General features: G+C 41.6%; 1 protein-coding gene across 5 annotated transcripts; it reads right to left on the bottom strand.

The window, feature by feature from the left end:
- Positions 1 to 1205: 1205 nt before the first annotated feature.
- Positions 1206 to 21864, bottom strand: naca (nascent polypeptide associated complex subunit alpha). Of its 5 annotated transcripts, none has more exons than XM_080217939.1 (11): positions 21769 to 21864; positions 20023 to 20094; positions 13872 to 13970; positions 11525 to 11569; positions 9092 to 9337; positions 7703 to 7788; positions 5225 to 5302; positions 4557 to 4703; positions 4051 to 4179; positions 1548 to 1670; positions 1206 to 1333 (listed from the first exon to the last, which is right to left on the bottom strand). In XM_080217939.1, the coding sequence occupies exons 2-11, from the start codon at positions 20090 to 20092 to the stop codon at positions 1319 to 1321; spliced, it is 1038 nt and encodes a 345-aa protein (XP_080074065.1). In that variant the 5' UTR covers positions 20093 to 20094; positions 21769 to 21864; the 3' UTR covers positions 1206 to 1318. The 5 variants fall into 5 exon arrangements, with proteins under 5 accessions (XP_080074065.1, XP_080074067.1, XP_080074066.1 ...); XM_080217941.1 differs by having other exon boundaries at positions 9092 to 9244; XM_080217940.1 differs by lacking the exon at positions 11525 to 11569.
- Positions 21865 to 21905: the final 41 nt, after the last annotated feature.

Genomic DNA, 21905 nt, shown 5'->3' with positions numbered 1-21905 from the left:
ATCAGCCTTGATTTTGCATTCTAGGTTTGAAGTGCAGTTTAGACCACGAACCTCAAAATGGAAGGCAAAGGAGTCACGTTACTCGACTGAAAATTTCACAGTACTGGTCAAAATTGTGAATCACTTGTTTATTCCTCGATGCTTGTAAAATCAACTGACACACAAAGCACAAAAATGGCAAGCTACAATATATTCTGTACCAGCACAGTAATTTAATGCTGAAAGCTCAGTATTAAAGGATGTGAAGTACAGTTTATTTCCTTCCCCCAGTTCAGTGACTTGAAATTTTTCATTGAATATGCAATCAAGAACATCTATAAGCACCTCATTCATTTAGCATATTCAAATATTAATGCAAGAGAGAATTTCTTTGCGTTTTGAGAATGCCGCACCTTCACTAACATAAGCTCATGTTTGTACTCCACTAATTTTCCTCAATAATAGTTGGCAAAGTTAGTTATCAGTGCCTAATCCAGAAACCAAAGGCCCATTCTGGCCAGATTCGGCTCTGCTGTTACACTAAAAATGGAGCACATCATGCAGCACACATTCAAGACTGTACTGATGTTGAAGTTAATTCATTTAAACAGCATTTGAAAGCATGCACGTGGTTAGTGATCCGCAAGACAACACCATACTCTCAAATAAGTAACCAGGTTGAAAACGCCAAACTCATTTCACAAGCACCACTGAAGTTAAATATTGTAGCTCTGGAACAAATTCCAATATATCTCTTCAGGTTCTTGCTTTGGGAGATTGCAAGTGACAATTTCTTGTTCACTCTATACTTATGTTACCTCTACAACAAGATTAATTCAATGCCCAGATAAATTAACCAGAAATGTGTGTGACAAGAACTAAACTTTAGGATATCAGAATGAAGTACCAGAAGCCCTGATTAATCCAATAGGTCTATCCTTAAAATTATAAGCAAATCATCGTACAAATCTGTATTAAAGATTGTGGTCACTGTCCCATGAAAATTAACACATGTATACCAGTGCTCACTCCATTTGAGTTACATTGTCAAAATTTGTAAGTAGTAACAGGAAACAATCTTAATGCTGCTGTTGTGCCATGTTTCACCTGTATCAAAACATTTACTGATACTAAGGTTTGCAGAAATGCAAACCAAGCTTTATTCTAATCTTTATATTGCACCTATTCACTTAAAATTTCACAAGGAATAGACACACCAGTCTAAATACATTTAACTATTTCAAGCCACATTTTTATTTGAAGTTTTTCAATATAAATGGTACAAATGTACTGAAGCTGCACCAATGGGATTGGTACTCACTCCTGCATTTTCTGACGTTTACATCGTCAATTCCTGCAAAAAATAAAAATGATCAAAATCATACAATATTCAGCATCACATTGAACCATTTAAAGCTACAATAGTAGAATAAATTTGGAAACAGCTGTTTCATTGACAATTCTGACAATAATATTCGTATGCTGACAAGATTGCAGTAAAGTCAAATTATTACAACTTTCCCAATCCCCAAGAACACATTTGAAAGTAAGCAAACAACGGAACTTACCATAATAGCATTTACAATATCGTTGTTGTTATTTTTCAATGCTCGGACAGCCTTAGCCCTAGACACGTTGGCTTGGGACATGACTAATTCTATGTCCTTGACCTCCACACCAGTCTCATCAACCTAAAGACATTAAAAATAGTAATTTCTCCATTTCTACACATCTTTCCCCCCTCCATTTATTCAAACCAAAGCTGCATACCTTTCTCACCCCACGAGGAGAGAGCACAAAGTGAACCTATACCATTATAAATGGCACAATGTTTACAATAGCACACTACAGCATTCACACGTTATTTAAAATTAAAATGTGCAAATAATGTAAGATTTCTGGACACGTGATAGTTCGACAAACAATATTTTAGTGCTTCAATTTTAACTAAATTTAGATGGTCAATGGACTGCCCCAAATACTGCAATTCTGCTCCTCCTTCACTACAACTTAAAACATTCATGGGGTTCCTTTGTCCCCCCCCAATCAATGGCTAAGATCATTTGTTAACATTGGAGAGTCAGACATAACAGATGGGCTCATTAGGCCCACGCAGAATTTGACTCCCCAAACATAAGAACATATAATGGTAGGAAGGATTATTACTTACGTGGTGAAAAACTGCAGCAGGCGACGGTGCAGAGGGACCTCGGGGTCCTTGTGCATGAGTCGCAAAAACCCAGCCTGCAGGTGCAGCAGGTGGTCAGGAAGGCGAATGGGATGCTGGCCTTCATAGCGAGGGGGATTGAATATAAAAGTAGGGAGGTCTTGCTGCGGCTGTATAGGGCATTGGTGAGGCCGCAGCTGGAGTACTGTGTGCAGTTTTGGGCGCCGTACTTACGCAAGGATATTTTGGCCTTGGGAGGGAGTGCACAGGAGGTTTACTAGGCTGATGCCGGAGTTGAGGGGGTTGAGCTATGAGGAGAGGCTGAATAAATTAGGCTTGTACTCGTTAGAGTTTAGAAGAATGAGGGGAGATCTCATTGAGACGTATAAGATGAATGGGATGGATAGGATAGAGGTGGAGAGACTCTTCCCGCTCAGAAAGGATAGTAGGACTAGGGGGCACAGCCTCAAGATAAGGGGGGGGGGGGGGGGGGGGGGGGGGCGGCGGCGGTTTAGAACGGAGTTGAGGAGGAACTTCTTCACTCAAAGGGTGGTGAATCTCTGGAATTCTCTGCCCGTTGAGGTGGTGGAGGCTGCCTTGCTAAATATTTTTAAGATGGGGGTTGATGGGTTTTTGATAAGCGAGGGGATTAAGGGTTATGGGGAGTGGGCGGGAATGTGGAACTGTGACACGACAGATCAGCCATGATCTTATTGAATGGCGGGGCAGGCTCGAAGGGCTAGATGGCCTACTCCTGCTCCTATTTTTGATCACTATCCACTATCAAAAGCATCAAGCCTAGTTGCCCTCTGCAACTGCCAGCTGAGTTGTGTTGCCCCCCACAATCACGTAATCTGCCAATGCTCAGTTGAGAGTTAAATAACTGACAGTTATGTAAAAGACTAAAGGACGAGTGCCAAAGAACCCAAGTGTCTTGGTGGTGGTGGGGGAATTAACTGCCAAAATATGAAAATTAGGCTACTCCATATTTAGAAAGGCAAATGTTTATTTAGGAGCACCTCCTAAATATAAGGAGATAAGAACTAGGAGTAGGCCATCTGGCCCCTCGAGCCTGCTCTGCCATTCAACAAGATCATGGCTGATCTTTTTGTGGACTCAGCTCCACTTACCCACCCACTCAACATAATTCCTTTATTGTTCAAAAATTTATATCCTTGCCTTAAAAACATTTAATGAGGTAGCCTCAACTGCTTCACTGGACAGGGAATTCCAGATTCACAACCCTTCGTGTGGGAAGTTCCTCCCCAAACTCAGTCCCAAATCTGCTTCCCTTTATTTTGAGGCTATGCCTCATTCTAGTTTCACCTGCCAGTGGAAACAACCTCTCTGCTTCCATCTTATTTATTCCCTTCATAATATGTTTCTGTAAGATCTTCCCCTCATTCTTCTGAATTCCAATGAGTATAGTCCCAGTCTACTCAGTCTCTCCTCATAATCCGACCCTCTCAACTCTGCAATCAACCTAATGAATCTCCTCTGTACCCCCTGCAGTGCCAGTATATCCTTTCTCAAGTAAGGATGCAGCAAGTAGCACCAAAGTTAAATTAGGAGGAGTGGTTTCATGGATTAACCTTGTAATCTTTCAAGCATAGAACTAGGGCTAAAGGATTTAGTTTTTTTTTGGGGGGGGTCTCTGAAACACTGATTTCAAGGGGATTAGGAAAAGGCAATAAATGCTGACCTAGCTGACAATATCCACGTCCCAAGAATGAATAAAAATACAGATCAGCCACAATTCAATTGAATGACTGAACAGACTTGAGGCAGAGTGGCCCACTCCTGTTCTTGGTTCCCAAGGCGCACTTGTGATTTTGCTGGTACATAGATCAGTTTGGTCAGATAATGGATGGAAAATTCATGACAAAAATAGGAGACAAACATACCTCCTCTTCTTCACTCTCCTCCTGTACGGTTGGAGTTTGTGTGTTTTCTTGGATATTGGCAACAGATTCTCCCTGTACCTTGAATTTTTCTGCAGCAGCCAGTTGAGCTTGCTGAGATAAGTCTTCAATCTATGCAGATGAGCAGAAACAAAGTTATTTTTGTTGCCGAAAAGCCATCATCTTGACATTGCAAGAAGCATCCTTTTAAAAGGAACAGCTTTGGATAGAAGCAAAAGTAGAAAAATCAGTACACCGAAGAATGCAAGAGAGGGAGGAAAAAGTACTGAAAAGTTGTAGCAGGGTTGCCCAACTGTGCAAAATATAGCTCCAGTGATTATTTCAGACATCTCTGAATGTCAGTATAAGGAAATGACACAAATTGGCCAGGTTGGGCAACAAGGTCTCACCCAGTTCCACAATAGGACCTTCATTCCTACTCATTTTGCAGGAGTGTAACTTGAAGTTTGGGAAAAGACCTAATATGAGAGAGATTTACAATAGTTTACCTTGGCTTCACCAAAAACAATATAGGTATCTGATGCAGGGCTCTTGTAGACATCTGGTTTTGTGATGACAAACAAGATGTTTTTAGATTTCCTTATTGTGACTCTGGTTACCCCAGTAACCTGGCGAAGCCCTAGCTTTGACATCGCCTGCAAAAGGAAAACAAGGAAAATCCCAACTACATCAGAATTTAACATTTTGTTCAGTTGTTTTAAAAAAGTAAACTTGCATGTCTGGATAAGGCACCACTGCAAATACATACAGATTTAATTTCATTGGAGGAGCTGCTTGGCAGAACTCCAGAAAAGTGAAAACTGAAAAGTGTCCACTAACATTGCGCATCGGCTGGTTACAGAGCAGACAGAAGCCGACTCTGGCTCCTTCCTTTGAAAAGCTTTTAGTTGCTGTTCAAGAGCTCAAGATCCCAAACTCGTTAAGAAATTGCAATACAAAATCCGTGCACTAATTTAATAAAAACATTATCTCATGATGTTAAATAAATGCTCCAAACAGTACTCAAAAAGAATGACTAAGCCACAATGACTGGAAGCCTATTAAATTTTGCACAGATGTAATAGAGACAGGTGCCTCAACTCTCCAATAAACAGAACATGGAATACCTTTATGCTTACACAAATTGTAATCTAGGCCATGAGAAATCTTTACTCACTTTCCGTGCCTTCTTTTCACTTCTGCTCTGTTTTGCTTTGCTGACTGGCTCTTCATCTATTTCGGCTGCAGCTGCAAGCTTTAAAACAAGGGACAGAGTAACTAAATTGTCAACTAGAGTAAAGAAACTCCCCACAAGACTAACTCCACATTAAGTATAACTGTCTCAATTACATAGAAGATAGAAGCAGGAGGTCATTTGATGCTACGAGCCTGCTCCACTATTCATGATGATCATGGCTGATCATCCAACGCAATAGCGTAATCCTGCCTTTTCCCCATAACCTTTGATCCCATTTGCTCCAAGTGATTAATCGCGATGGCTGTGGTTAAGCACACGTGTACTCGTACAGAGTCAAACAAACCACAAGGGTCCCAAATTTGACTTTGAGTAGTGAAGCTAGCTCTCATTCAATTGAGTTAAAATTCTTATTCCAGGATGCTGTTTAGTGCTAGAAAGAGTACACAATTGACAAGGTGATTTCATGCCATAAAACTGACAAACAAATAGAAAACACAGAGCTGGTCTCAAGCAAGGATAGCTTTTCTTCTCCGAACCTACTTACTGTACCCAAAAATCCAGCCACAATGTTGAGATGGCCCACCCCACCACTTGACAAACATGCACAATTGTACAGTAGTCATGAGAGTTGAGGGGGTGTAGTCAGTTTGCAGGCAAAGAGTTGAGTCGACAGATGGGCATAAGAGTGCTTGGAGACTTAAGCATATTGTAGTTATGCGCGCAACTTGCGCTCAAAATTCGAAGCGCTGACACCCAGATCTCAGGTGCGTCTCAGGCACAAAAGCAGAAGAAACTCCAAGCCATCAAGATTGCCAGCTTGGCAATCAATACTGATCACATCCTCGGCATATCATACCACATTCAAGAGGGGAAAGAGGTGAAATGATTTCAACTTTTATTCCACTCAAAGAAGAAACCTTACACAATTGTCTCAAACAACTTTCAACCTTTATTTATTGAACAATACACAAGATCAATGCAATAAACATTGGTGCAAAGGCACGTGAAACTTTAGCCCCTTCACAGTGATTCAACATTTAAATTCCACGACGTAGCAGTTTTTGCTCAATATACATGCAGATCCCCTTTCAGTTAGGAAGGCAAACAATGTCATGAGAAGGCAAATATCTAGAGCTGAATGGATGAGTGGTAACAAGTGGTACACGAATTACCATGTGAAGTGGAATTAGATAAGGTCCAAATGGGGAGATAAGGTCCAAATGGGGACAAGAGTTAAACTTCAGAGGTAAGGTGAGAGTGACTGCCATTGATAGCAAGGCAGCATTTGACTGAATGCGACATCAAGAAACCTGAGTAAAATTGAAGTTAACAGGACTTGGGGATGGGGGAAAAAGAGAACAGACAACTTTTTTCTACCCAGCACAAAGAAAGATGGTTGCGGTTACTGGAGGCCATTGTTACAGGAGTTCCTCAGGGTAGTGTCCTGGGCCCAACCATCTCCGCAGCTTCATCAATGGCCTTCCTTCCATTACAAGGTCAGAAGTGGGAATATTCACTGATGATTGCAGTGTTCAATACTACTTGCAGCTCCTCAGATAATAAAGCAATCCACTCATTCATACATCAAGACCTGGACAACACGTAGGCTTGGCTTGATAAGTAATATTTTCATCACACAAGTGCCAGGCAATGACGATCTCCAACAAGGGAGAATCCACCCATCTCCCCATGACATTACCATCACAGAATTTCCCACAATAAATATGGGGGGGAAAGAGAGAGAGAGAGAGAGAGAGAGAGAGAGAGAGAGAGAGAAAGAAAAAGAACAGTACTGGACCAACCATATATATACTGCAGTTACAAAAGCAGGTCAGTCAGAGGGCTGGGAATTCTGCAGACAGTAACAAGTTCTAATTTCCCAAAGCCTGTCCACTATCTACAAGGCAACATCAAGAGTGTGATGGAATAGTCTCCACTTACCTAGATGTGCAGCTCCAACACTTGAAGCTCAACACATTCAAGGGCAAAGCAGCTGATACCGCATCCACCACTAACACAGTAGCAGTGTGCATCATTTGCAAGGTGCACTGCAGTAACTCACCTAAGCTCCTTCAACAGTACTTGCCAAACTCTTCCAACTTGAAGGATAGGGGCAGCAGGCATGTGGGAAACTTCAGAGCTTCCACCTGCAAGTTACCTTACAAGCCACAACACCCAGACTTGAAACTATAACCACTGCTCTATTGCAAGAGTCAAAAACCTGGAACTTGCTTCTTAACTGCACTGTAGGTGTACCTACACTACAGACTGCAGTGGTTCAAAGTAGCACCTCACCAACAATTCCATGGATAAGCAACTAATGCCAGTGACACTCACCCCATGAAAGATGTTAAAACTGGAGGAACTGAGGTCAGGAGATAGGACTGTACACAATAAAGACTTTTTGCCTTTTGAAACAGGGTTACAGTGTGCTTATTCACATATTTGCAGACACACCTGAGCTTGCTGTGTTGCTGTCTGCGTTGTATCCTGGTCCTCCAGTTCTGGTACCGACTCATCGCTGTCCGATTCTGTCCCAGACCCTACAAAATGTCAAATATTTAATACAGTACTCTGCACATTTTCTAGGTTTGTGGCACTTTAGTGAGTTTCAAAGAAAGTGTGATACTTGTCTGGAAAAAAGTGAAAAACACCACTTTATTTGTAGTTACCATAACCATGTTACAGCCATGCTAAGGTGGAGAAAAGGTGTAAATTTGTGCACTAAAGCTTTAACCTCAAACAACAGTTTTATTTTAAAAAGTTGCAACATTGACTTATTGATCTATTTCTACAAAGCCATCAAGCAACAAACCTCAGAACCCAATGAATGATACACTGGATAAAAACACCTTTTGTGGCATTACAGGAATTTTTTTTTTTACCTTCAATCTGAAGTAGGCAAAGGAGAAAACCAGATCTGGATATTACAATGCTGTCTACTGATTATGCTTTCACACCATGCAATAAGCTAAAAAGCAATAAAAGGTTAGCGTGAACATTCTCAGAACCAGATAACACTCCAACTTATACAGGTGCCGTAAATCCTCCATATTCATGCCTGCAATGCTCATCCTGTGTGCAGAAGATAGGCTAACAAACTTGCAAAACAACCTGGATTTAAAATAAAAGCAAACTCTAAAGTTTGCCTCAGGTTTTGGGTATGCAGTGAACATAATGGTCCTCATTCGAAAACACACAAGAACCAAAGTGTACTGCAAATATTCACAGGTTGAGGGAGGCAGGTCACTTTTAGCACGTGAGACAAGATGTTAATATAGATTAGTGTGCTAATAGTGTCTATTAACCTATTCCAAACCAGCTCAATCCTGTGTTAAGTCCCACTTGTGAAGAAAATAAAAGAAAAAGTGGATTCCATGTTGCCATTAGTACGCAAGCTCTAAACACCCTGTGGACAGTTGAAATTTGTACATTATGTAGCCGACTTGCTCCAAAAGAGGCAGCAATTCTTCAACTTAAAATAGGTTACCAAAGCCAACTTCTGCAACTCAAAAGGACATGCAATATTTGATAGTTACAGCTCATCTTCCTCCCATCCCCATTTTACAAGATAAAATGCTAATGATTGAGAAATGATTCTAGACGTTACATAAAGTACAGATTTCATACCACATCACTTTCCTTTGTATAAGGATGGGCTAACTCTAAAGTGCCCTTTTCATGCTGGGGGATAGAATATATTCCAACAACGCAATCCTCCAGAGTCAAGTGCCTCACTTAAAAGTTAGCCCGTTCCTGAACATGAACTTTTGGAGGACAAGCCTTTACTTCCCAGTTCAACTAGACAGGACACTACTACATGCACACCTCAACCAAACTAAATACCCTGATCATTCTGCTTCGCCACAGGCTCCTTTGCAGTTGAAGCAGTCTTGGAAATTGCCTTCTCAATAACAGGTGGGGCAGGAGCTTCGTGGAGGGGAGTCTCGTCGACAGCAGAAATCAATGGCGGCATCTCATCATCATCAATTTGGGCAGCTGAAGATGATTCAGGGGGTGGGGCAGTGAGTTGATCAGAGGCAGAAGGAAGAGTGAAAGACGATGGAAAATCAGTGACAGATGCTCTAGATTCTGACGATAAAGAAAGTTCAGTGGATGAAGGTGCTTCATGAGATGAATAATCAGTAACAGGCAGAGAAGGAGGCAGCTCAGCAGCAGCATGCAGGGGAGGCTGAAGCTGTGCATTGACAGAAGGATCAAGAGACAAAAGCAAGTCAGTACATTGAACAACTTGGTCAGATGAGGTTAACTCAAGGGAGTGTAGCTCTGAAACAGACAAGTCAGGAGATTGACGCAGTTGAACAGTCAGTGTCTTGTCAAATGCAGGCACCTCACTGGGTGTGTCGAGATGCACAGAAAAGCCTACTGGGGGAGTCGACAATTGTGGTTCATCAGCTGCACAGATGGCTGAAGATGGTTCAGTGGTGCCCATGGATCTGGCAACTTGTAACTCAGTTGCCAGAGAGGCAACAACTGGAGAGTCAGCTGCCAACTTATCCATTGCAATGTCCAGAGAATTAACTGACAATGGCAGGTCAGGAGTATCAATGGGGGCAATTGGAGGACCATCCAGAACATCAAAAGCACAGGAAGCAATGGGACTAGGGGACAATGGTGCAGCACCTGTGACACAGCGCGGCGCCTCGTCGGCAGTGTCAGCGGGCAGCGGCGCCTCGTCGGCAGTGTCAGCGGGCAGCGGCGCCTCGTCGGCAGTGTCAGCGGGCAGCGGCGCCTCGTCGGCAGTGTCAGCGGGCAGCGGCGCCTCGTCGGCAGTGTCAGCGGGCAGCGGCGCCTCGTCGGCAGTGTCAGCGGGCAGCGGCGCCTCGTCGGCAGTGTCAGCGGGCAGCGGCGCCTCGTCGGCAGTGTCAGCGGGCAGCGGCGCCTCGTCGGCAGTGTCAGCGGGCAGCGGCGCCTCGTCGGCAGTGTCAGCGGGCAGCGGCGCCTCGTCGGCAGTGTCAGCGGGCAGCGGCGCCTCGTCGGCAGTGTCAGCGGGCAGCGGCGCCTCGTCGGCAGTGTCAGCGGGCAGCGGCGCCTCGTCGGCAGTGTCAGCGGGCAGCGGCGCCTCGTCGGCAGTGTCAGCGGGCAGCGGCGCCTCGTCGGCAGTGTCAGCGGGCAGCGGCGCCTCGTCGGCAGTGTCAGCGGGCAGCGGCGCCTCGTCGGCAGTGTCAGCGGGGCCAGTGGGCAAGGGCCTTATGGCAATAGCAATACTGTCAGCTAAAGTCAGCCTGTTTGATGTAGGAATAGCATTATCAGGAAGAGACACAGCTTCAGCAGTTTTTGCAACTTCATAAGCCACGAGCTTGATGCCTGTGCCAGAGGAAACTAGAGGATCAATATATGAAGGGAATTGAGGGGCAGTGGCGGCAATAGCACCGTCACTTGGAGAAAGTCCAGAGTCGGTATGAACAGAGTCAGCAGACAAAAGCATTCCATCAGTAATATCAACAGAAGAAGGGCAAGCAGGTAAGGGTAGCTGATGATTCACAGGCACAGCAATTATATTAGTCAAAGGCACAACAGGGTCAAATGAAGGTGGGCCATCAGCAGCAATAGTATTAGCAGGCAATGGCAAGTTGGCTGTATCAATACTGTCAGATGAAGACAGTCCTTCGGGAATGGCAACTGGATCAAGCAAAGATTGATTAGTATCCTCCAGAGACAAAATAGCAGTTGCTTCCAGATGGCTCAAATGCTGAGTTGCTGGATGGTCAGTGGGCAAGGGCAGCTGATCAATAGTGGGGCCATCAACTGCATCAGCTGACACTCCACTAGTGGCAGTGCAGGTAGGCAGGGCAATACCATTGGCAACATCATCCTGCTCAGGTGCAGATAGTACTGGAGTAGGTTCTGACTTGAGGCTATCAGATAGAGTCAACCAGGTGATTGAGTCAGTGGGCAAACTCAACTGATTAACAGTGGCAACAACTGGGTCAGCAGACAAATGTACACAAGTAGCAACCAGGTCAGAAGGTGGCAGCCTTTTAGCAGCATCAGTATAGTCAGCAGGTAATGGTGGCTGATCAGTGTCAGGGCCAGCAGGTGAAGCTACCTCAGTAGAAACAGTAGGGATAGGAGAGAGAGCACACTCCAAAGGAAGCTGGACAAGAGATTGCATGGAAGGAGATAAAAGGGATGAAGAATGATTGAAGGTGGTTTGGGAGGATGGAAGCTGAAGACCAGGGCCATGCAAATCAGTAGCAGCCGAAAGCTCCATCTTTTTGGTACTGCTGGATTCATATTCAGCCTGTATGTACTCACTGGCTGAAGAAACTGATTCATGCTCAGAACAGGTTTCAATAGTAGCTGTTGAAGATAACCAAAAAAACATCAATACGAACATAAAGAGTAGTGTGCTGTCATTAGGATTTAGATTGGATGAAGCTTCCATAAAATGTACTTAACTACATTAAAATAAAAGTTACACCACAGTAACAGGCCATTTAACCTGTGGATCTATGTTGCAATTTCTGTTGCTTACAAGCAACCACCCACCCTCCCTTCTTCATTCCACCCATCAGCATATCCTCATCCTTTCTCCCTTGTGTGCTTACTTAGCCAACTCGTAAATGGGTCAATTTTATCTGCCTCAACAACTCTATAACAAAGCTCCACATTCTACTTTGAAATTCCTATAGAACAGTGACCACCTTGTATTTATGGGCTTTGGTCTTGATTGCCCCAAATTCCAAGTCCACCCTTTAAAAAGTGCTCAATCGGGTTAACTCACACCTTCTCAAAAAAAGGCCCCAGACTACTCAGCTTTTCCCATTGTGTATAACCTTAGTTTCTGGCATTGTCTTTATACCTTCAATGGCTACATCTTTTTCATAATATGGAGATTAAACTGCACAGTACTCCTCGTGTTGCTGTACAAGTTTAACAAGTGAAATTTTGCAGACGCAAACATAACTTCTGTTTTTCAATTTTATGAAATAGAAATGAACCCCACGAGCTCGATTTGCTGTTTTAAATAGCCTCACTTACCAGTGTCATTACTTTCAGTGATGTGTACTTGTACACCTAGGTCCTTTTGCCCCTCTACCCTCATTTACATTATCTGCAGAATGTGGTATCTACCAAAATGCACTACCCTCACACTTCACTCTATTGTAACTCATCTGCCAACTATATACACATCCATTCTGCAAGTGTACGCCTCCATATATTTGGTCATTCTTCCTTTACAGGATCTACACCCAGAACTTGGCATCTACAACTTAATTTACTTGTGCAATTAGATTTAATCAACACCGCTCCCTTTCCCCGCAAAAAAGTATTCTTTTGATTTGATAGATGATTGAAGCAGCAAAGGCCAGCATAAACTGAGAAAAGTGGACGATAGTCCAGTAAAAAAAGCCCACTCAAATTAATCTATGTTTGCCAAAAAAACTTAAGTGCTCTGGTGTCTAGTCCATCACAATGGTGATATTAATAATTTGCTGTGACCAATTAAGGAGATCTGATCATGAAAGTGCACTGGTTTAGATAAAACAAGTACTATTCTGGTTCCAATTTGCTAAATAAACCTATTGACAACACAACATTAAAGAAACAGAAGATGGTTATAGAAATTGGAAAGATGAGAGAAAATAGGAAAAGATTCTAAATCCACATCCCCACCTTAAATGTAAAATAAAAACTTTATATTGGTCAGATTATACTGAATGATCAACATGGCATTAACCATCTATCAGTTTGAATTTCTTGATCGGATAAGGATTTCAAAACACTCATTTAATTGGGTCCCTTTACAGATTTGTATACAAGAAACAAATTGTGCAGCCATCAATATACTTTTGGGAGCACTATAAAGTCAAATGCTCAAGTCACATTCCCATATCTTCTTTAGTACAGAATAGTGTTTTAAACACAAACAAGATTAAAACAAAACAGAAATAAACTGTTCCAGGAGTACCACTGGAATATGTATTCGAGGAACATTTCTGGATTTGTCCCTGGGCTGTGATCTCAGCCTGGCCTCTACAAATCCCAGGATAGAGTTTGGCAGCAGCAGCGGCAGGCGGGGAGGTTTGCACAAGCCACTACTCTCGGCAAAGCCTTAAAAAGCTAACCACGTATAGTAATTCAACGTGGAAATTCCAACTACAATAAAGTTGAATCTAAAATTACTGTATTTGAAGTGATGTTAGTGCTGGGGAAATTGAGCTTCTCCATTTTGGTGGAGTTGGCTTCAAGTATTATTCGATCTGACAGAAAGATGTAGAATAAAGCTTCCCCAACTTCACCAAGATTGGTCGCTCAACACAAACTTCAGATAAAAGCACTTTACTGTGCTGGTATGGGTTCCAGTTCTTATAGGAGCCAGAGTGAAATCAACAATTGAATTAGGCACTTTTATGCCATGTTTTGCAATGACTGAATCAATTGGTCAAACCCATTTCACTTTCGGATCCACCTCACCTTCACAAGAAACCATAATCCCAGTCTAGACTGAATCTAGGTGAAAGCACCGTAAACCCAAGTCACCACCCACTTCACATGGAGTGGTTACAGCAGTTGAGAATACACAAGAGCAAACAAGAAGTTGTTAGCAGAACTGCAAGTCTCAGATCACTGTTAGTTCAAGATGTCATCTATTGTCTACCTGCAGTTTGAACAGGCTTCTCAGGAGAAACGGGGGATGCAGGAGCTTGGACTGCATCAGGCACAGCAGGAGCTTCTGAGGCAGGCGTGCCAGCCCCAGCTAGAAAGTTGAGTGATAATATGAGTTACAGATAAACCTTAAAAGCAAATTTAGTGTAGATGTTAAAAATCTGGGTTTAAAAACACATACACATTAAATCGAGAATTACACCAGGAAGTCAAAACCTTTAAAAAGAAACATTGAGTTAACACATTTACACACTCCATTTCTGATGGGTTTTATAACAATTTTGATCATTTGTAGCAATTGGTTGGGCTTACCAATCTGTACTATACCTGTCAAACCAAATTTAACAGCATATTGTGCAAGTATGAAAAAAAAGGCCAACAGTCTTCTCAAATGTTAGTTCATATTTTTAGTTTAGACCAGGGATTAAGCGTTTCTGTGCAAAGATGATGAGATTTCTGGGAGTTTTGAACTTCAAAACAAGAGCATCAGATAGGCAAAGAAAAATAGCACTTTAATTTCCGAAATCATTAACACACAGCATATTACACCAAGTGAAATAAAGGAACCAGAGAACATGTGACCAAAAATCCAGGAGCCAGCTGGAAAATCCATAAACCAAAACTGCCTCAGAGGGGTATTCTACCACATGCTATCAGCCCAACTAGTCAGTAAGTATTATGCTCCATAAGGTTTTATCAACATACCCATCAAATTTCATTTGTGTTCACACTTTAGATCACCTTTAAGTGCATCTATACTATCCCGTCTTAACCACTCCCTGTGGTAGCAAGTGCCGCATTCTAAAGTGTTTCCTGAATTCTTTATTGAATTTAGTGATAATTTCACAGTTAAGCCTCTAGTTAAGAATTCTGTACGAGTACAAAGAAGTCTACCCCATCAAAGCCTTTATAAATTTTAAACTCCTCTAACAAGGTCACCCCTTACCCTTTATGTAAAATAAAGGGAAGTCCCAATCCGTTCAGTCTTTTCAGTTTTAAATCTTTTCTACATCTTCTCTAGTGCCTATATTTCCCTTTTGTGTAACCACCAGTTTACAAGGTAATGAATCAATCTACCTGCATCTTTAGTGGCAGGTTGGGAAGGGAAGGAAAGGAATAGTCGAATATAATTTCTGCTCAGTGGTGTCTACCGCTATTTTCTCCTTGACCCCTTTCCCCCAAAAAATGCATAAGAATTAAATAGATATTTCTACTTCAACTGTAAGAGGTGTAAAATAAGACAACCCAAAAATCACCGAAACTGGCTGAATCCTTGGTCACAGTGTTACAAACAGATATGCACACACACAATCAACAAATATAAAATTCACTCATGAGGCACACTTCAGTACTGCAAAACAAAACGCTGATTATTCGTAGGTTGGTTAATCATTTATCTGAAAGCTTAAGAGCGCAATCATATAGTGCCACAAGTCACAACTTGCAGCGATTCAACAAGGCATTGACTGTTTACCAAAATGGAGATTCAAAAGGATAATGCTGCAAACCTCAAAATTGTTATAGCATAGGAAAATTAGTGCCATGGAAAATTTCCTGTAACAAGATTAATTAGTGATAAGACAATTTACAGATACAGTTGGATACAAGGGAATAGACACTTCTGGCGCTCAAAGTCCAAGTGAAAAGGCTCCTCATTCAGTTCAGGCTATTGCACGCCCATTGTTACAAGACTCAATCGCAAGAAAATCAGCAAAGCACAGAGACATGACCAGGGGCTCAAGACCCAACAGAATAAAATACTTCTGGATTAGCATTGAGCTGGTAACCTTGCAAAGATATGATATTTTCGTCCCACAAATACAAACAAAGATGCCATTTAGCCCCTTATGGCTCTTCTGCCATTCAACAAGATCATGACGATCTGCTATCGTCCACATCACAATTAACTTTGGTTAACAAAAATTATTTTCACATTAATAGTATCAATTACCAGTTGCAGAAAAGTTCTAAACTTCTATCACCCTTTGCTTCCTAATTTCAGTTCATAATTCAGCTAGCCAACTAAGGTATCCTCACCTCCGGTCTCAAACTACCATTTCACTAGTTCAAACCATTTTCTTTTAATTGTCCAATTTCCAAAGCCACTCCACAAATCTGCTCTAAATATTTTTGCTATTTGCAACCAGCTATAAAATATTTCAGCTTCAGAAGAGCCACAAGAGCAAAGTGTCCAAACTCACCAGGCAAATAAATGTATGACAACCACCAACTATAGTAATTCATACCCTTTACTGTTACTTTCTCTAAACTCACCTACATTGATACAACATCTAGCACCTAATACTGAAAGCAGAAAGTCACCCTAGGGCATTGCTCCTCTTACATGATGCAACTAGTCAATAAATACGTAAAGGTTCAGTCAAGTCCAACTGCCAGAGAATAACAAATAACCCTGCTTCAAACTGCTACTTACTTAACCCGACAGTTCAGTTTTACTCACACCATGAACGCTAGAACCCAAAAACTCGATTACACCTGGGCAAGGCCTGATCCCTAATATCTATACGTCTCCCAATGCCATCACACCCTCCTCCCCGCATCGCCCCCCCAAAATTGATGCAAGAAAAAGCACATGAATGCAACATTTTGGGAATTGCTCTCCTAATTAAATTTAACCGTAATCAACTGCAGCTTGAAAAAAGAATTGTGTGAAATGTTCATGCGTCTGCAGTTGTATGGAGCAATTAAACACTCTGCTTTCTGTTCTCCTGAAGGGGCAGACTTACTGGCTACACAGCAGCTCCAGACATCTTGAATTTCAGTTCAGTCACAAAACTGGGATGACACCCTGGTGCTGTACTGAGGGAATGCTCCGTTGTATCTGCCCTGCAAATAGAGGAATATGGACTCCCGCCAACCCACATGTTCTGAGGATTCAGGTACTTAATTTAAATTGTACAATGATAAAGACCAGCAAAAACATAACCAACTAGAGTGATGATCACTTCACCTTCACCATTCATGATTGCTTAGCGCAAACTGGCTACTGTATTTGCCTTCATTTTAATGGTTTGCCTTCAAAATAGTTGAGTAGTGTTTTGGGAATCTCTAAAGGCAGCAATATAAATGTGAGTTTTCTCCCTGTGCCAAAAAGCCTGGTTGCACAATTGGCCATCATGTTTACCTGCTTAGTGACTGAACTTTTTAGTAATCTCTTGCACAGAAGTGCTTTGCAACAGCCCATGGCACTATGCACACATTTACTCTTGAATAGGTTTCATTTATTTTGCGCAAATTAGCTGGCACATTTGCCTACATAAGCAAAATAGGTAACAAGTAGTACTTTGGAATACCCAGAGATATGGTTCCACCTTCATGCAACTAAAACTCTCATATACGGCACGTTTTGTTTTGCGCAAATCAGCCGCTGTATTTGCCTAAACATCAATGATGGCACTTGAAGCAACTCTCAGCACGTGGGGCTCCGGGCCACCCCGAGATAGTGCTGTATCAATGCATGTCCGCTTTTATTTTGCGCAAATTGGCCACATTTGCCTACATCAGCAGAATTACTGCACTTCTTCATATGTACAGTACTTTAGGGACATCCTTATAAGAAAATGCACTTTATGTATGCAAGCACTTCGCTTGCTTGAATTTGTTTCAGCCAGTGATATTTAGCTGTAATAAAGATATGAAATAGTTCATTGGGATGCATCATCTAGTATGCGCCTAAAGGAAACTCATTCTCGCACATTGAAAAGTAATGCAACTCCACTTGCCTGCACATGATCCTTACTGCTACTGCTGTAGTACCTTCTATGAAACAGTTAATGGACTAGTTCAAAAGACTATTGCACAGCAATATTTTCATGGATCTTAGATGGCAGCTGCAAAAACAACTTTTGTAATTAGAATCCAAACATAAAATCTGGCCACTAGTGGTGGTAACGGTGACAAAGCTACCATTTTAACAGTGTCAACACGCACCTGAAAGCTCCTGAACAGCCTGAGACACTGCATTCTCAATGGTGGCCTCAGTCTGGGAAGCTTCACTTGCCACCTCAGTAACAGCCGATTCTGTTGAGTCAGTAACTGGAGTCAATTCGCTCGGAGCAGTGCTTTCTCCCCCAGAGGCAGGAGAAGGGCTGACATCACTGTGTTCTTCTGCTGGAAAGGATTTGGGACAGTACTACAAGGAGGCAATATAAGCCAAAACTGCCCAGGAGTGCAAGTTATCCTACTTGAGAGTTTGAATGCACCATATGGCCCCCTGAGAAAATCAATCCCTACACCAAATGATCACATGCATTAATAACATACTCTGATTATATGATGGGAGAGTAAAATGACCAGCTTCCCACTAGATGCTCAGAAAATACTTATCGGGGAAAGTGTGAAAAACCCCAGAGGAAACTAGTTTACAAAGTAGCCTTGTGTCAACACCACGGGTGCAGAGTGAAAAATGTTTACACTTGTACTTTTCTGGCTGCAGAATATGCTCAAGTTAGTTTCTGGTGTGCCGCATAACCACTAACTTGTGCCACTCCAATGGCATTTAACGGAATTAATATTAATCCATTTCAGAACGCATGTCAAATTGACAGCCCTGAAAGCTGCTTTATGAAGATTGTGTAAAGTTGTTCCCAACAGTGACATCGTGCTTTAGACAAATATATGCACCAGCAACTCACAATATATCAAATTGTCACTTAAAAACAAGCAACTCGTTTAAATAATCAATAAAAATTCCAATTTTTTTAAAATCCTGAACCCTTTTTTTTAAAAAACAGTGGCTACTAGAACTATATTGGATTGTTTTAAATCAAGACAGCCAACTTAACCATTAACACCAAACAACTCCTGTACAAAACTAACGCAAAACATTAACAATCATGTCCAATATCCCGTTTATACTTATAGTGCAAACTTAGAGCAGCATCAAGACTACGTTTACTATTCACCACCATCTCCCCAAGTCAATCCCAACACAGTTTCTCCATGCACTAACAGTGTTGAAGGCCTGAACAGAATGCAATGGCTGCCATTTTGTAAGTTACATGCAGAGCCACATCTCTGCTCATAAAATGCTAATTCAAGCGCTATTCACAGTGAGGAGCAAACAATGCACAAAACCACACACTTTTACAGAAGAAATGCAACTCTATTCCAAACCTGCAAAAAGAGCCCTGCAGCAGTACTATACCTCAGAAAGCTTTGCAAAAAAATCTGAAGTCAGTTACAGAACTGCATGCCTATTTCTATTACACAGCTAATTTTCTGAAAAAGGAGCAACTAACAAATAGGAAAAAAGACTTCACTTAATAAATCAAATTTCTTTAGAAGCACCACTTGAAAACGCTCATGCAAAGGCCAAGGGTATAAACATTAACAACTATTTTTAATTAGCAAGTCAATTTACTTTACAAGTTTAGAAGTCCACTCTCCCAATCAGGAAACGTCACTCGCTTCTGCATTGATCCGGACCAATTTTCCACAATAGAGAAATCTCACCGAAGCATTAACAGACAACATTTAATTCAAACAATAGCACTGCAGTCCAAGTGATTACTTCACACTCATCCTCCCTCAAATTCATTTTCACAATTCACAATACACATCCCGGCAAAAGCCATCACTTATTAACACTGGCGCAGATGACTTTTATTCATCAGTGCATCATTTACTCCTGATCATTAAAAGGGAGCAGAAACCTGCCTTCCACTCACTAATTTTTACATTTTCCATAAATATGTTGCTATGTAAACAAGGCTTAGCGCTTCAAGGTACAATAACAATCTTGCTGGACATTTAGTCACTTGGAACAGACTTAAGTGAGTGAAGGGACAAAGAATATAAATGGGATCTGGGAATAAACTATGAATGACAGAACTTTAAAATGCACTTAAGCTGGTTTAAAGTTTGGGGGGTGGGTGGGGGGGGGGTGGCGTGGGAGAGGGGCACATTTCTCTGGATACTTGAAAGCCATAAAATCAACAGAAAAGTTACACTAATATTTAGGCACGATCTGAAGTCGACCCACAATTAATGTACCAAGCCTTGATCACTGTTTACTGGGATCCTAATGAATGAGCCAAAAATAAATTGGTTTGCCACAGTGCAAAACAAAACCCAGAAAACGGCAAACAAGGATCCCTCACACAGTTGACACGTATACAAACCTGTTTCAGCTTGAGGCTGCTGCATTTCTTGCTCTGTGGCAGGAACGGTTTCTGTGGCTTCACCAGGCATTTCTAGACAGAAAAATATCCAATTAGCAGAAACTCATTAAGTGTGCGCCCTCACATAAAGCAGTGGTGCCAGGAATTTCTGGCTAGACAAAAGTTTTACCCTTTGCAACACTTACCATTGGAAAATCTTGAGAAAAAGCTTTCAGAAGTACAACCTTCATAACAGAAGATTTGAGCCACACTTGCATTAATCAAAATGTACAGCTGTTCACAAAACTGGATTCACCAGAAACATCCACCATTGCAGCAAAAAGTTACAGCAACATTTTAAAACAAATGAATAAATCACACAAGGCCAAGCCAAATTGAAACAGTATTTGAATCATAAATGGCCAAGCATAAACTTGCTATGTCAGCCAAACACTGAACAAAGCTGAGGAATCATAACCATGTGAATTGCAGAGAATAGTCATACAATCTGGTTTGAAGGCTGAAGCAGAAAGGAGCATGCCAAAAGCAAAACATGTTGGAAATATGAAACAAAAATTTTGGAAAAACACAACTGGTTCGGCAGCAGCTGTAGAGATAGAAACAACCAACATTCCAAACTGACTTGAGTGGTTTCCATTTAACACCTTATGTTTAAACGTCAAGATAAGGAAGATCAACGTGTAAAGTGGCACTACAAGTGTGCAGTACACATAGGTCAAAAGTAGCAGCAATTTTCTATATTACTTGGGAATTGTAGAAACAAGCTACATGCACTTGATACAACTTCAAGCACAACTAAAATAACTGAAATAGGTCATCTCACTGTACATAAAGGATTCAGTTCACAAATGAAATATGCATGGAGTTCAGCTAATGTCAAGATGATTACATTAGCTATAGATGACTATGACTCATTTACCAAGTTCAACTGCTACATACTATATTTTTTAAGAGTTCAATCATTTGGGTTTAAAAATATTAATACTTTCTTCAACTAGGGCTTTTGATCTTTGCCAAGAACATATTAAGAACAGACTTGTTATGGTTTATGGCAAGCATGGCTAAGGAGAAGGCATTTTTAAACAGCCAGCATTTCATTGTGACAGTAGTTTGCAAAAAATAAAGACAAAAAGTGAAAAATCCAGAACACCGTGTACTTTGAAAGGCCGTTGCTAATAACAAAATGTCCTGGTAGCCAGGGTGGCAATCAGCAGGAAGGATAAATAATTGGGAGTTTTTTTTATAGGCTCAAGTATCCTTAAAAAAAAAATCACATTTTAAGAGAACAAAATATAACAATCCACAAAAAAAGTTTAAAGACGATTTCTACTTAGATAAAAGACTCCCTGCAAACACAACCTAAAGGCATGTATGGTCGAAACAACTTTTCGTGGCCTACCTTAGCACATTGAAAAAATTGAAGCTATGTGAAAACAGATAACTAGTAAACATACCCAGGGCCTCAAACAGCATATTCGGGTTAAGACCTCGGGCTCTTGGCCTGTTTACTCACCTATCCTCTCCACCATTAAAACTAATCCTGCTGGGACACCACGAGATTGCTGCCACCCCCTCCCTCAGCGCCGTGCACATTTTTTGTCGAACCACTATCTTTATACAACTTTTACCCGTAAATGTTCACAATATCTGAAATGTAAAGTTTCCCTTTCCCTCACAACGCCAAATTTACGCCCAGTGCGAGCAGTTTAGTGAACGGATGGAAGCGGATTTTCCACAGACACTTACTGCCTCAGTTCGTCAAATCCAAGATGGCTGGAGAAAAAGACTGGACTTCTTTCACACAGATATATTAGAAAGGTCACGCTAATGTTTCCGGATCATTCGCCGCCCGGAAGTCCCGCCCTTATCGTTCGCTGATTGGT

This window comes from Carcharhinus amblyrhynchos, chromosome X (assembly GCF_965287045.1).
Source record: "Carcharhinus amblyrhynchos chromosome X, sCarAmb.v2.hapA, whole genome shotgun sequence".
Lineage (NCBI taxonomy): Eukaryota > Metazoa > Chordata > Chondrichthyes > Carcharhiniformes > Carcharhinidae > Carcharhinus > Carcharhinus amblyrhynchos.
The sequence above is the reverse complement of the archived record's forward strand: the minus strand, read 5'-3'. Positions and strand labels throughout refer to the sequence as shown.

Coding starts and splice junctions, on each gene's coding strand:
- naca (XM_080217939.1), bottom strand. CDS start 20,092: ATGCCTGGTGAAGCCACAGAAACCGTTCCTGCCACAGAGCAAGAAATG. Junction 11,570..13,871: donor GAAGCCTGTTCAAACTGCAG/GTAGACAATAGA, acceptor TATCTTCAACAG/CTACTATTGAAACCTGTTCT. Junction 7,789..9,091: donor GGCGAAGCAGAATGATCAGG/GTATTTAGTTTG, acceptor GACATTTTGTAG/GGTCTGGGACAGAATCGGAC.